Source organism: Lasioglossum baleicum, chromosome 5, assembly GCF_051020765.1.
Source record: "Lasioglossum baleicum chromosome 5, iyLasBale1, whole genome shotgun sequence".
In the NCBI taxonomy this organism is placed as follows: Eukaryota; Metazoa; Arthropoda; class Insecta; order Hymenoptera; family Halictidae; genus Lasioglossum; species Lasioglossum baleicum.
The window spans coordinates 15,478,158-15,493,999 of NC_134933.1; the positions used below are offsets into that span (position 1 = coordinate 15,478,158).

General features: G+C 44.4%; 1 protein-coding gene across 11 annotated transcripts; it reads right to left on the reverse strand.

The window, feature by feature from the left end:
• Positions 1 to 3: 3 nt before the first annotated feature.
• Positions 4 to 15,068, reverse strand: LOC143208986 (uncharacterized). 11 transcript variants are annotated; one of them, XM_076424059.1, is made up of 7 exons: positions 14,857 to 15,062; positions 7,983 to 8,164; positions 4,256 to 4,453; positions 3,631 to 3,846; positions 2,929 to 3,272; positions 2,014 to 2,801; positions 4 to 1,164 (listed from the first exon to the last, which is right to left on the reverse strand). In XM_076424059.1, exons 3-7 carry the CDS (start codon positions 4,336 to 4,338, stop codon positions 886 to 888), a joined length of 1,710 nt encoding a protein of 569 aa, XP_076280174.1. In that variant the 5' UTR covers positions 4,339 to 4,453; positions 7,983 to 8,164; positions 14,857 to 15,062; the 3' UTR covers positions 4 to 885. The 11 variants fall into 11 exon arrangements, with proteins under 11 accessions (XP_076280174.1, XP_076280178.1, XP_076280170.1 ...); XM_076424055.1 differs by lacking the exon at positions 7,983 to 8,164 and adding an exon at positions 5,004 to 5,200 and having other exon boundaries at positions 20 to 1,167; positions 14,857 to 15,057; XM_076424052.1 differs by having other exon boundaries at positions 20 to 1,167; positions 14,857 to 15,057.
• Between the last annotated feature and the right edge of the window lie 774 nt (positions 15,069 to 15,842).

Below are 15,842 nucleotides of genomic sequence, written 5' to 3' on the forward strand. Positions count from 1 at the left end.
GCGTCATCATTCCTTAACGATAGTTTGAGCGTTTCGCCACTACGTCCAGTGGCGCTGAATATACATTTTTATTATGGCGCGAAGTTTAAGCTACAAGATTTGAAGAAAACTTTTACTTTTTTCGTTGCTTATCAATGTATCGTACGCTAATAATTTTTCGGGCGGATTATTCGACATAAAGTGAACACAATACTTTTATTCGTTAAAATGTTTAATTGTGCGATTCTCATGCAATCGGTACACACGATCTCTTATCGGGGTATATGTCGTATATCGATATTCGTATATGTATAAGAACATGGTCACAGCCACATATTGCTAACAGGACTTAAACCCTGCTAATTTCACTTAACGGTATAAGGTACTGAGAATTACATAAAGCGAGAGTGTGTCAGTCAATGGTTTTTTTTTGCAATAATCGCCGTCGGAAAAGCCTTCTGATTTAATGACGGGATTACAGACTGATTCAGAACTCCACATCCATTCGTATATATATATACATATATGTATATGAATTTTTATATTGATAAAAGTATGCAAATATTCTTGACTCCGCACAGTTCTAGACCAGCTTCGTAATTTTTGCATTTCAAAGATCCTCGACAAGGGTCACCCTCGAAAAAATGTAAAACACAGTTTCCCCGCTCGACCACTATCATTAACGAACATAGAGATTCGTCTCTAACTACCCTATCTTCAGTCTACCTTTTGAAAGTGCAACCGTGCTTGAAAGATTCGTATAGTAGAGACGATGCACCCAAAGGGAGCGTTGAAGAAGAAGAACTTTGAAATGGGCGTTGCGTAGTAAAAAGATTGGCAAACTACTGTTGATCAAGCCGAGTTTAAACGATACTTCGAATTCGGATAGTTTCCATGGTCGAACGGTCACATGCTTCCAAACGCTTTACGGCCTCTCGTGACGGACAGCGAGACAATGACGACACTTAAAACAAAGAAGACTAGTCCGAAGAAAGCGGTTAGAGCTCTGCACCATTGTCGCTTCCGTTTCGCTTTCGCGATCGCTCGGCCCAATCTCTCGGCCCGAGACACGTCCAGCGTGAAGTCCAAGTCTCCGGCGAAACCGCGGAACCGACTGTCCCAGTTGCTTTTGCCGGAAGCGACGACTATTCCCTCGCTGGACGAACCGCCGTCACTGCACTCCAGCTGCTGAAACATCGGTCTTGACACGTTGGTTACATTGACATTGTGAATACTCGTTCAAAATCTATATCGTAACGTAGAAAACCGCGCTGGACTCACTCTCTCTCTCTCGAAGAAGAAGAAGAAGAAGAAGAAGAACCGATACGAGTATCGGGTAACCAAGATCCGATATTTTACTTCTTCTTCCATCCGACGTGTTTTTGATTTCGAGATTGTCCATTTGTGTGTTAGTACGAGAATATAGTGGAACGGCGAGATGAGCGTAGCGTTCAGGAGAGCGGTACGTAGATTTTTGTCTCTATGTGCACCGCTATGCTTTCGTCATCACTCCACTTGTATACAGTCGCATTTAATTACATTGCTTTGATTTTGCCGCGATGTTCACCTCGCCGCTATCCTCGATCTTCACCGCTCCGCTAAATCTGTATCCTTAACGTCTAAGCAATTATTTCAGCATAGGTATTCAGCATCGCTTCTTGGTTACCCGATGCTATGCAAAGCTGGACTCAAGTCGCACCAACAATGAGAGAACTCGAGTAATTTTGCTACGGGTCGGGGCGATAATAGAGAATCGAATTATCCAACAAGCGATATCGACATGGAGCATATGCTAAAATAATGGACGATCGCATTCAGGGACGAAACCGCTATAAAATCGAGTATTCATTATACGGAAACTGGTATAACATAGGATCAGGATCAACCCGGACGAGAAACGCGATTTTAAAGAAGGAGAAACGTTGCGTCGAGTCACCGGATACTACCGCAACCATTATTTTTGCATAGACCCATCATTTCACGCGTGTTCGCCGCTTCCGCGGTTCGACTTCCGGTACCACGGTTTTCGCTCACCGTTGCGTATTCTGGTTCACCGTGGCGGAGTGTATTACGGTTCTCCTTCTCCCCGTTCAGTCCGACGGTCTCCTTCGCGTCCTGGCCGATTCTGCGATTCGCGTAAGCGTTTCTCGTGGCTTGGCGACTCGGTCTGCTTGAGTTGCAGTTGCAGCTGCAGCCGCAGCCGATCACTCGGAATCCGGAAACGGGCTCGTTCGCATTGTTTCGCGCGACTTGACCCCGGTTTGTCGGCATTCCTTGACAGTCCGTCTGGAACACCGGGGACGCGACCCCTTTCTTCTCCACGGCGTTCCCGATTCCCGTTTCCTCGTCGCCCTTCGACGACGACGAGGACGTCGACAAGAACCTGTGGTGCGCGTGCTCGCAGGTGCACACGGAAGTGTACCAGCCAGGGTTGTGCAGGTACAAGTGCCTGGCGTTCGTGTACAGCTTCGAGTTCACCGGATTGATTCGCGACGAGCCGGTCCGGTTCCCGCAGCTGAACAGGGACGAGCTCTTGTCGCTGAGCAGCGACTTCTTCCCAGGCAAGAACTTCCCGGACGAGTTCTGATGGTACACGTACTCGTAGATACCGCTCTTCAAGCCGATACCTTGCGTCACTTTGTGCGAGATGCTCTGCAGGATCTCCTCCGGTGTCATCGCCGTCTCCCCTTCTATCACAGAGTTCAGAGTTTGGGATAGCTCGAGAAGGATCTCGTGCGCCGACGTGCTGGTCGTCTTCTCATAGTCCCGATCGCAATGCGAGTACGCGTACGCGCAACCGCAACCACAACAGGCGTACAGGGCTGCGTCAGAATTGCACAACAACAATTAGGAAATATAGAAAAAATTGATTCCTCGAAGTTTCGTTTATTCTTCGATAATAACCGTCCGAGTATTCTCGAGGACGAGCGTCTCAGATATCTGACTTACCATCGTATTCGGGATTCTCGTCGGTTTGGTAGAGTTCATGCGGGCCGGGGAACGCGGACGGCCAGATAGGGCGCGGGATCGTTTCGCTCTCGTGAATCACGGCGAGTCCTCCACCAAACTGGTCCTTTATCGAGAGGGGAACGGTTCGGAAAAAGGCCTGGCCAGGAATCGCCGACGCGTAACAGGAGTACGAGCCGCCGGACAACGGCGGCGAATGGCTGGAGTAACCGGAACTGGTCGAGGTCCGGCAACATCTTCTCGAGTTGTTCCTCGTGGTCGTTGTCGCCGCCGACGAGCCGGCCACGAATCTCGAGAACTCAGCGTCTATCGAGTCAGGCTCTATCCTGTGTGATCAGAGTATCGTTAGGTCTTCAATCGCGACGCCTAACCGCTGCCCTCCGTTCACGATACACAAGGAAACTTTAGGATACGTTTCTGTCGCAGCTGCGACAGGCGATCAAAGGTGAGAGCGATAATAGAAGCGAAGATCGACACGTTTTGTAGGTTCGATCGCAGCTGCGATGTAAACGTATCCTTAGTCGCGTTGGAAGATCAATGGACAAGATCAAGCGAGCCCGATCGTTCGGCTAAGCGATACGCGACAAAAGTAAACGGTGTAAGTTCGTTCGACTAACAGCCAGTATTGCCCAAGCCACGTTTTGCATTGAATTTTACGGTCTGCTGGCGAGGAACGGCCTTTACCATTCCGCCTCGTGCAGCTCGGTCCTCGGCACCGCATACAAGCTGCAGTCGGGATTGCAGCCGTACCGCTCGTTCGGTAGATGTAAAGCCAGCTTTGCGCCATCGCCGTCCCTGTCACCGTCGCCGCCGCCGTCTGTTCTGGGGCTGTTCTGGTTCAAATTCTGATTCTGATTCTGGTTCCCGGCTGGAACTGCCAAGGCCGTTGCGATCACGCCACTGGAACAGAATTTCCCGCGTTCCAGCATCCCCTGATACGGTCCAACGGTATCACCTATGTAGCAGTACCACCAATCATCGACTCGCCTCGGTCGAATTTGCAATCTCCATACCGTCGCAACATGGTATATTCGCGAATATGATACCGAGCGAGAACTCGCGACGATCATTTCAAACAATTCAAACTCCTTGCACTGTAACATCGAGTCAGACTTGTTACGAAGATATCGCAGAGAATCTACTGAACATGTATGTTATGAATGGACTGCGGATCTTTATGAAAAGTAGAAACTGTTTGCATCAATTGTGAGAAACATGAGCCAAATCATTTTTTGATTCTCTCGTTTCGCCTATGGAATTCTGTGTTGCGATTGTACGGGGTGCTTCTAGAACGTGAGCGGAAACGTACCCCAGCGATGGTTCGTGGTTGACTAGGATGCTACCGCATGGATTAGACGCTGGCTCGTCCAGGGCTAGCAACCACCGCTGCATGCTCTATCCTAGTGCCCGACAGCCGACTAACAGTGCACGCTATCATTCTCGGTTTCCTCGGCTTTCAACGACATCTCAATGTCCCTCTTTGTCTTCCCGTTGTTCGACGGCGCTCCTGCGAATCCCAAATAAAGTCCAAACAAAATACATTTGAACGGTCGAGCGCTCCTTTGAAATTGAAAAGCGCGGTCTCCACTAATTGAATTGGTGGATATTAACTTTTGTTCTCTCGTAAAATTTGCATTTCTATCATCCAGCATTGTTCGTTATTGTTAATTTAATTATTGAATTGTTGACTGGAACAACATCGGACGATACAAAGTGCAAATTTTACAGGAGAGCAGGATTTGATGGGAGACAGAGTTGTGCTAATTTAAATACATCGTATTTGAATTACATCGTATTTGAATTACATTGTAATTGCATTACATAATTCAAACCATTCACTTCATTTAATTGCTAATTACTTACGCGAATCACGAGTGTAATCGAAATACAATGTAATTTAAATAAAATATAATTGAAGTAAAATGTAATTGAAATACAATTTAATACAAATTACTGAATGAGTACATTACTCGCTTAATGTGAAAAATATCTTTCATTTTTATCGCAATTTTATGCTTATATTTATGAGGATGTTTTCTTATGCGACGATGACCAACCTTCGAAAATGCAGCAAGCTTAGTGACAAGGGATTTGAACAATGAGTGTTCATTAAATAGTAATTTCAAACTCGCTGACAATTGCCATAAGTGAATAACGAAGAATGTTCTTGTCCTTGTTGTCCATTCTATTAAATAGCGTTACTTTTTTCTGTAGTAATTTTGTCCTATGTCTTTCTACAATTTGCATGTCTTTTCTGAAACGGACGTAATAAACAAGTTTAATTTTGATCACACAGTATGCATGTACGAATAATACCATGTTCATCGATGCTACTAATCTTTTTCTTTTCTTCCACCTCTTATTCTTTTTATATATATATAATTTATAATTACACTGTACTTTGTGCTTCAATTTTAAAATCGAATTACGTCGTAATTGAATTGAATAAGGGACCAGAATTACAAATTACATTGTAATTTAATTGAATGAAGTGACTGAATTTCGAATTACAAAATAATTGAATACAATGTACTTGAATTACTTCGTAATTATAATTCGTGATGTAATTCAATTGTAATTCAACACAACTCTGATGGGAGAACAATAAAAGCTAGTAGACCTTAAGGAAATCTCACATCCAACAAATCCTCCAGCCACCAATTCGATTGTTCGCAGTTCAAGGGGTCGGAGAAACGACCGATCGTAAAGGACGTTCGACGTCCTTTTCGGAAACGATTTCGTTCTCGTGACCGTGTTAGCGCCGGGCCACGGATATACATATCTGCATACGCGCGCGTATTTTTGGATTCCTGATCGACGATCAACCTGGATTCCTCGGGACATTCGAGTACCGGTCTTCGCGCGCCCCTCTCGTCTCTCTCACGTTTTCCACCACCTTTGTCTTCGACGCGAACTTATAGGTGTCGCAATCGTGAACGTCTGCACGGTGCACAATATCGCGCCGGGCCGCGCCGCAGCTGGTAATCGGGCGAGATCATTGTATTCTCGGCTTGTCGCCGGTCCCTTCTTCCATATTCAGGACTAACCTTTAACGTGGCGTAATCGAAAAAACGATTCGACACCCCGAGGATCGTCTCGAACGCTAAATGTTGAGGAATCACCGATCCGCGAAACAAACACGCTCTTTTCGTACCAGCTGAATTCGGGTGCTGCTCGAAAATTCTCTGATACTCTCCTCGAATTCAATACCAAAGCAATTATTTGACCAGCGACCGAGAGATTGATCCTAGATGACTCACCGTAGATCTTGTTTCCTTGCAAGGTAAAATATTTTTGTTAAATAAAAACGTCGCTCCCACGCACGATTGCTTGCTCGTCTCGAGCTAGAAGAGGAAGGACTTGCGATCCGTGGGATGGGAACTCTTGTAGACACCGTGTCCGAGCAGAAGGATTGTCCGGTTCGATTCATTATCGCCCGCACAGGTTTCACAAGAATTTATTAAGCGGCCGTTTCGTCACTCTAATGCCGCACGGTGCCTTTCGTTTTCGCTGGGCCCGGCCGAAGCAGGGTGAACAGGCGGGGAGCTCGATCCGAGGATTTGTAATTCTAATTTCGCGGCCAGGTCGGGACCCATCGGCACCGGATAACGTCCGTCGCGCCGCATCGGCGCGGCCAACCGCGGCTCCGTGATTTTTCAACCGAAAACGGACTTGTTGACTCGGGAAGATCGGTTGAATTATTGGTCGGGTCGGGTCGGTTCAGTTCGGGTCGGATCGGATCGGTCGCTGGTCGTTCTTCCCTGGCTGATATTCGTCGGACGAGCCGTTTAGTATTGATGCGGTGGATGATCCATGTTTCAAGGTCGCTTTCACATTCGTCATGATCACGTAAGAAATTGGACAACGTGGAACGAGTGTTACGTTATCCAGGACATTCCGCGCCGGCCTGGCAGGAATGTAGGGTAATGTTATATTTCTGTAATATAATGCCGGCTAAACGAGCCATCGTGATCGTTATCTCGCCGCGGAATCGCAACTAAACGCGCTCGTGAAACGTTCGGGGACGGTTTATTTCGGACTAGCCGAAAATACGATTCCTATCGGGAGTCGAAACAAATTGTCTCCGCGAATCGAGTCGGATCTCGTCGTTCCGGTAACTGTGACGCTGGTGTCGATTCGTTCTACCATCGCTTAGTGGCTCTTAGTGGTACGATGAAGGTTCGTATCATCTTCACCCCATATTTTCCCTTTCGTCAAAATTCTTAACTCCAACTCCGACTCCAACTCATTGTCTTTTTTTACCTCCGACTCCGAATCCGACTCTGACTCTCCAAATTGAAAAAATATGTACTCAAAATAATTAAGAGTTGTAATAAAACTAAATAAATAGTTGAAATATTGTATTAAAGTCTGAGAATATCGAACAGATAACTCTGATACAACGCAACACGACTGTTACTTTCTCACTTTCAGGAAATAGTTAGAAAATACTACTACCATAACTTTAACTATTTCTCCTCTACATAGTGCCGAGGTATATACATGTACAATACGTCTATACTGTAGATCGAATGTTAGCAATTTATTTATGTATACATAAATCTATTGATGATTTATAAACAAAAGAGCCAGAGTTGGAGTCGGAGTCGATATAATTTCTTCCGACTCTGACTCCGACACCGGGAGTCGATATATATAGCTTTTTCTTACTCCGGCTCCGACTCCAGTGATCAGCAATTACTCCCAAACTCCGACTCCGACTACGACTCCGAAGCCCTGCTAAAATGTGCATTCGAAGAGAAAAGTCGAAGAACAAGTGTGAAAAGTTTCGGTTCTTGAGAGAACCCTGAGGGTTGGAGCATCCTCTACAAAGGAAACCTGGAACAGTTTTGCTTGTAATCGATGACGTCGAATCAACGGAAATACACGTTTTGTCCAGGTTTTCGTGATTCCATTCCGCGGGCCTCTGTAAGGCGCGAGGCGGTTCGCAAGCAGGAGAGCGGAGATCGACGCGCACGATACACGATGTGTCAAAGTAGCCTGTTTACTCCACAAGTTACAGGTACTCCAATTACCTAGTACCCATTGGATCAGCGGTGCAGGCTGTAGCGCCCCGGCGCGGTACTCCGCATTCCGTCACTTCTTGCGCCTCTTGCACCTCTTGCACCTCTTGCGCCTGTTGCACCACTTGCGCCTCCACTTTCACGTGGCTACGCCACCGCTCCAACGATCTTCACGTATTACACACGGGTGCACCCTGGAATGTCGATTGACGTTACAAAAGTTCTGTGCTTGGAGAAGAATGCAACTCGCGCGATCGGCCACAGAAGCTCGATATCAAGAGGATATCCACGACTCCGCGGGCCGATCCGGCCGCGACGCACAGCGGCCCAGAATTCCAAAAAGCTGGACAAAATTCGTGTCTCTGTTAATTATACATCATCAATTTCACACAGACTATGACTTGGACAAAAGGTAAAAGCATAAACAAATTTTAGTAGAAACCATCCATGTTTGATTGGCAAGAAAATATTCGCTTAGGAACAGAACGTGACATTACCTCGGACAGGCATTGACTTGAACTCGACTATTATTCGTTTAAACAATTAGATCAGATACAAATCTAATTATGCATTATGAATTTCAAACTGATCTTATGACTTGAATAAAAGGTAAAAGCATAAACAGATACTATCAACATCTACGTATAATTGGCAAGAAAATATTCGTTTAAAAAATGAGATAAGATAGAAATCTGTGTGCTTATCAGTGTAGCTGAAACAAAGGATATGGTAGCCTACGAAAAGACATGATTTAACCTGTTTTATGACATGAACCTACTCCACCTATTTTATAGAATCGGCCCACTGTGCGACATAGGAAACGAAACCGCGGCTACGCTACAGATTGCGCAATCGACAGAGGTTTTTCCTCGAGAGTCGCTCGTGCCGGACCGTGTCCCGCATCAGCGAACGGAGGAAAATTAATTTGACGAATCGACCGGATCGAGAGCCGACAAAAACAGACGACCAGCCGGCGAACAGGGAAGAGAGAACCTCTCGCGCAATCAATTAGATCGCGCTCTCCTGTAACCCGTTACAAGACTACCGCGTAACTCGAACGATTCGAAACGCAACAACACCTCTCGCAGTTTAGTACAATGATCGATCAACCCCCGCAAGGATCCATACAGTACAACGGAGGTACATTCGAACAATTCGGACTCAGCCTCTTCTTGCTTTCTCTGCCGATTTACGTCTTCGAACCGTTTTCTCGACTTTGCATTCTTTTTCAATGGCCGCGCAGTCCTTTCTAAATGGTTTCACAACACCAAATTCAACGGGCGATCGTAGGCAAACCCTCTCGATCCTCTTTGGTCGCTTACCAGCGCTAACGGACCGAGATTGTTCCAGCGAGTAAGATCGGCGATCTGTCGCAACGATTTTCGTCGGTTTCGATGTATTTTTCAAAATCCCATATGATCAAACTGTAAATTACATACGGATAGCTAACGATTATACTACTGAGCTTCAGCTCTCAACAATGTGGCTGATCGAAACTCTTCCAACCCTTCCGGATCTTGAAAATCCCAATAAAATTTGGTCCAAGCGGATATGGGACAACAAGAGTTAATTTTTACATGTACGATAATCATATCGACAATTGTTAATTTATTGGTCAACGGAGAGATAGAGCGTAGATGTCGTCGTGAGAATTTCCCAAAGTGAGAGAGGAGGGACAAGAAGTTAGTCGAATGGGAGCCTCTCGCGCTGAATCGAGAAAGAAGAAGTAGAAGAAGAAGCGGCCCCGTAGAAACTTTATCTTATAGGGAAGATCGTGCGGGAACGCGAACGGTCCACGAAACGGAGCCGCGAAAAATATTTGACTCGCGAACTTTCACTCGCACTCATTCAGGGCCGTCCCATGAAAACACATCGCCCCACGTCTCGAAAAATAAATGCCCGGCTCGACTCGGCTCGAATCGACTCGACTTGACTCGACCCGAAAAGAAACGAACTCGTCTCTGACGCAGCGGCCGTCTAGAGCTATCCGAAAAAGATTCCCATGGCCACTTTCACGGCATCGAAAGCGTCGTGTGTAATTTCTAATCGACTGGACACAACCTGCCCCCTTCCCCTTCCACCAAACGTTCCGACACCTCCGGGGGTTTGCGAATGGTGTCACAGCGGAGACTGGTCTCTTTCGAGTAAATAAAACTCGTGCGAAAATCCCCGAGACCAAGAATTCCTCCCAGTAGATAATTCCCGTTCGCGATAGGAAAGTGCCGAGAAATCTGCAGAATCTGGACGATAGAGCCTCTGGAATTCCGTAAAATTCGGAATTAGATTGATAGAGGCGGAGAAATTGTCGCCGAAACTTCATCGGAAACCTCGTCGAGTTCTAAACGAAAAATCGAGAGAAATACGAGGCGAGCGAACATCCGCCACTCGTTCATTAGAATACGAAATCAATGTTGAGGTCGGCGAAATGTAGGGCACGGATCCATGGGACCCCGAACAGGAATTTTCTTCGGGAGCCGCAAGAAAGGCAAAACAGCCCGGGGCGAGGAGCAACTTTCATGCATGCAGATTCACGTTTCGGTACAGGCTCGAGCACGTATACGTTTACCTATACCTATACTTATACCTACACCTATACCTATACCTGCACCTACATACCTATATACCCGCACGTATAATGTACTCGGACATCCTGGTCGTACGACCACGGGGCAATATAAGCTTTTCTTTTCCTCCGGAGAAAGTACAAAAATAACAATTGCTTCGCGGCAATGAACAGTGCCTCCCGTCTCCATATTCATTGGCCAGACCGTGGATTACGTCAGCTCTCTTCTCTGGTCAGTTCGCGACCACATACGTGCCTCGATGGTCAACAAGTGAATCGTTATTCAGAGACGGTGCGAATGATTTAGCTATCGATCGATCCTATTATTTACGACTCCGGGTACGCCCGATAAAAATCTGTTTAACGACCAGAGAAAGATTGGAGATCGTGACGCAACTGTCGTCGATTCTATCCTATCGTTTATGGCTCGGCGACTGATATAAACCGGTTCGCCGTACAAAACGATCGGAGAACCCCCTGGTTTCCCATTGATTCTATCTTTTTTGGGTCTTCTAAAAATTGGTTCATCGTCCGAGGAAGAGGAAATTCTACTTTATGGTCCACTTTATGATCCGATGATTAAACGAGAGTCGAACTTTGTCTCGCGTTTCAAATACCAACAGCTTGGTTCTTCGTCTCTGACATTGGATAATCGCATCTACATATACATATGTACATTCGCAAACAGGAAGTATGTGGAGTTAGAAAGCGAACGCGACGCGGCGCGATGAGTCGCTGCTTCCGAATAAGAAACGTGCCACGGAAAGATCTCGCGATGGCTGGTGACGGCGCAACGGTGCGGCACGGCGTTTCTTCGTCTATGAGCGAAGCCAATAGGGGGTTAACTCTTTAACTAAACGAAAGGACTCAACAAAGCATCCAATTTCATCGCAACTAGCTTATGCACTAAATAGAAAAATTTCGTTCGAAAGAACTATCGATCTTTCAAATTAAGCTGTTTGTAGATACGCATTAGACAGCGGATTATATGCATTTATGACAAAAATGCGTAGGTGTAATTTAGAACAACCAAAATATTAGAAGAATTTTGAAATACTGTTATATTATTTTCAACCTATTAAACATATTAAGGCGCGAGACTCGTTTCCAGGATTGCAAAGGCACGGGATTCGCGTTCTCATTTTTCGATAATACAAAAATGGGGTTTTTCAGTAGTCAAAAACGCTAGATAAAAGATCAATCTAGCTATTTTTTCGTTTACGAAGCGTAACTTGCATTATTCGGCAGCGTGGAGCTATGAAAATAGCTACAGTTACTCGAATTACATACAGATCGAATTGAGTAACCTCCTCCTTTTTCGAAGTCGGTTAAAAAGACGATAACTTTTTAAATATTGTACTACACGGTTTGAACTTTTTTGGGAAGCTAGAGCAACTAGTTTACTACAGGATGTAAAAAGAATTGTAGAAAAAATACTAAAAGTTGCATTTTGAAACTTTTTTATGTGGGCCTACATATATTGAAAATAAAAAAAAAACGTTTTGTAGATCTGTGTGAATTAAACATATTCTGAAAATTTCGTCAAAATCGGTCGACGTTGCAATGAGCTACAAACGTTCAAAGATAGTAAAAATTGCAGATTTTTTGCCTATATCTAAGAATTCTTACATCTTTCAATGCCTGTCGTTTTTTCCCGCATCAACCGATTTTGATGAAACTTTCACAGTGCATATAATTGACACAGACCTACAAAACGTACTTTTAAAACTTTTCAAATTTAAATATAAACCCACGTAAGAAAATTTTAAAATGCAATTTTTAGTATTTTTTCTACGATTCCGATCAATTGCTATTTTTGAAAAAAATTTTATAGTACAATATTAAAAAAGTTATCGTCTGTTTTAGAGCGTCCATATATTAATTCGAGTAACTGTACATGCGCAGCTGTATGCTTTTGAATAATGCAAATGACTTTTGAGGGCGATAGCGCCCTAGATCGATCTTTTATCTAGCGTTTTCGACTACTGAAAACTCCCATCTTTGTATCATTGAGAAATGAGAACGCGAATGCAATCCTGGAAAAAGTAGTCTACTCCCTTAAGACAGAAAATAAATTTCTATTTCACTGCAGTTTGTTGCAATTCAGGCAGAAAATTCTTGTTTTGCATGAAAATCCGCTGTCTAATGTGCATCCATACGTACACTATAAACTCTACAGAGCAGCGAATCGTTTCAACGAGAACAATGATCGCAAGAATGGACCGTTACTTCGGTGCAACAATCAACGGAGCAAAGCTAAATTACATGGCGCCTCGGTTTACATCCGTCGTTCCCTTCTACCACGATCCGAATGCTCCATTGTACACCTTGAACAACTACCTGCTTCGATACGCGCACGGCAACCGCTTTAAATTCGCAGGCGTAATAATAATTTTCTTTGAAAGTGTCACTAAAACACTTCCTATTTCCTTCTAATGGCTCTAACGAACAATTTACTCTAGCGGCCTGACCCGTTCGAATTCGATTGTTTTCGACGTTCGAATGATTGTGTTCCCTGAAGAAAAGCGTGGCGATGGTCCATGGCCATCGACAAAGAGGCGCAACCCGACGCGACGACCGATTTAAGTTACGAAAAGAGCGAAGATCAACGGATCACGAAAGCGGACGACCAGGATTCCTCCGGAGGACGCGCTCGGTGGTTGAGAAAGATCGACTGGTGGACAGACCCTGACTTTTCGACCCGCTGCAAGATGACTCGTGGACCATTGATCGTCTCATGTTCTTGTATCCTCGTCCTTCGACTCTAACATATGGCCATCCTGTCAAGACTCACTCCGTTTCGTAACCCTCGTCATCACGGAGGGTCGCGCAAAGTAATCGCAGCTTTTGCTCGTCGATGAAATATTTACAACGACTTTTCCGAGTTGTTCGGTACACCTATTAAACGCGTGAACCAACGGTACCAATTTAGGAAGCACGTAAATACTTTCCCAAAAACAATTGAAATCCTTCTGTTTGACCGCTAGGCACTTCTGGTATTGGGAAAGAAATAGGAAGATGATCCTATCCACCATCGATCCACGAGTCCAATGTATTCCTCAAAATTAACCCGTAATCGCAAACCTCATTAAAATCCGTCATTAAAATTCGGTTTAAAACTAATTGTAGTCTGCTACTCGAGTCTCCTTTGATTTGTTCGTCGCGAAAGATTCCAGAGGCCGAGCAATAGTTTCCGAGCCTAGTGAAGATGGAAAGTGCGCGTGTATACCTGCTGTAACCACCGTGATACCAGACGAACTTTTTGCAATGGCCTGCGCGAACCACGGGTTTGACCAAAACATTGTCCACGACAGAGGAGGTACGCTCTCCTTCTTTTCATCGAACACCGACTCGATTTACCGTCTCGTTTAATCGGTTGCTATCGGGAATATCGTCAAGCCAAAACAGTCGGAAGACTTCGGTGGGCGTGAACGAATTACGGTTCACGAGCGAAATCGTGAATCGCATTTGCGAGTAATTTTAATCTGACGAAGGTCGAGGATTCGTTACAGCTGTACATCGAATTAGAGATGGAAGAATAGGGAATCGAACGAGGATTGTCCCGAAGACAAAGAGTCAGCTGCGTTGCACCTGAGAAAGCAGTCGGAAGAATGAGTAAATGCGTTGATTACTGAACATCATCGCACACGAAGCCGATGCAGGTGCCGTCCCGGTGGAATCAACATGATTTATGATCGAGCCACAACAGTGCGCACCTCTTAATCGTATCGACCCGCAACTTTCTACCGTTCGATTAGCCGATACGCAGGTGTTTAGCAACAATAATTCTCCGGTTTCGTTAACACCGAGCCATCGAAATACGGGTTTCATAACACAACATAGTAGGCAACCATTTCAAAATGCAATTCACGCGTGTTTCAGTAACAAATTTTTCTTGTAAATGTATATTCTTGGAATTCTCCTAACGTGACAAGAGACACTACTTTGTTATTAATTATTTATCAACACAGTCAACCCTCCTACAACGAGATTAATTCAGATCAGATCAAACTAAATTAAATTTGGTACAAATCGCAATTTTTGCTCGGCATTATGAGAGTACCGCGTTATAGGAGGGTGTGTTGTAATATTAAAAGCGAATATTGTTACTTTTCTTATTAGGAACGATTTAGCATTAGAGAAATGGCATAGAGATGGATTGAAGAGCTTGGAATCTTAATCGGGATCGGAAGGGTTGATTGTTGTCGTCCGATCGAGATGCGAGGACATTTATTAATAATAATCGGTCGAGGGTCGTGGCGGCAGTATTCTATGGGCATCGAATAAAATTCGGTATACATTTTCGAGATTAGCGTGAAATACCTTGATCTGTATCGGTGCCTCTGAACTAACAATCAGTCTGTCCCAGTCAATCCTGCGATCGACACCGTGTACGGAGGAAGCTGAGCGCTCGGAGACGAAAACGAAAACTTTCACGCGCGTGCCAGCGCGACCGTTACTCTCGCACTCGCATTCGTACGATCTTGCACTCGCGGACGCCCAAAGGAAACTGAAAGTCCCGTTTCGTCGCCGAAAGTCCCGTCAGCTCGCAAACACGGCCAGACCCATTGAAATCCTTACCCTCGTACCTGCTAGTACATACACACGCATCTACTATATATCTGCCCCATGATACTGTTTTTCTTGAATGGCTCGCAAATCTGTTGTCAAAGCTTTTTAACACTAAACCTACCGAGCTTTAACAGTAGTCGGTACGTGTTGCCTTATAAAAATAACAAGATTAAATTTCTTTGAACTTTGTACGGTTCATATTATAATATCTGCGCTGCTAAATATATTAGTGTAATCATTTACCACGAAAGCAGCTTTATAATCTCAATAATTGTGAAATAAAAAATCTGGAACCGGTCATTTGTCCGGTGTTGGTAGGTTTAGTGTTAACGTTTGTGTCGGCGATTTTATATGCTCGCCAATCTAGACAATTTATCGTTATATTTTATTATGACTTCTTATAAGAATTCATAAAAGATATAAAATTCTAAATCAATAGGTTGCATTACAAATTAGTCAGAGATTAATGACGGCTTTACAATGCCAGAAGCATATTCGTAATTTGAATACATTTTAAAATAATAATGAACATCAGTAAACAAAACGCAACAATTAAGAAACAATGAGAAAGAATTTGATTCCGATTTGGATATATTTAACTCACTTTCATCATTAATGTATTATGTATCCTCATTATGAGATTGTAGATATGTACTGAAATTTTAAATTTGAATATTTAATCGAATATATGCAATCGATGTATATTCGATACGTATCGACTCGATGATTCGATTATC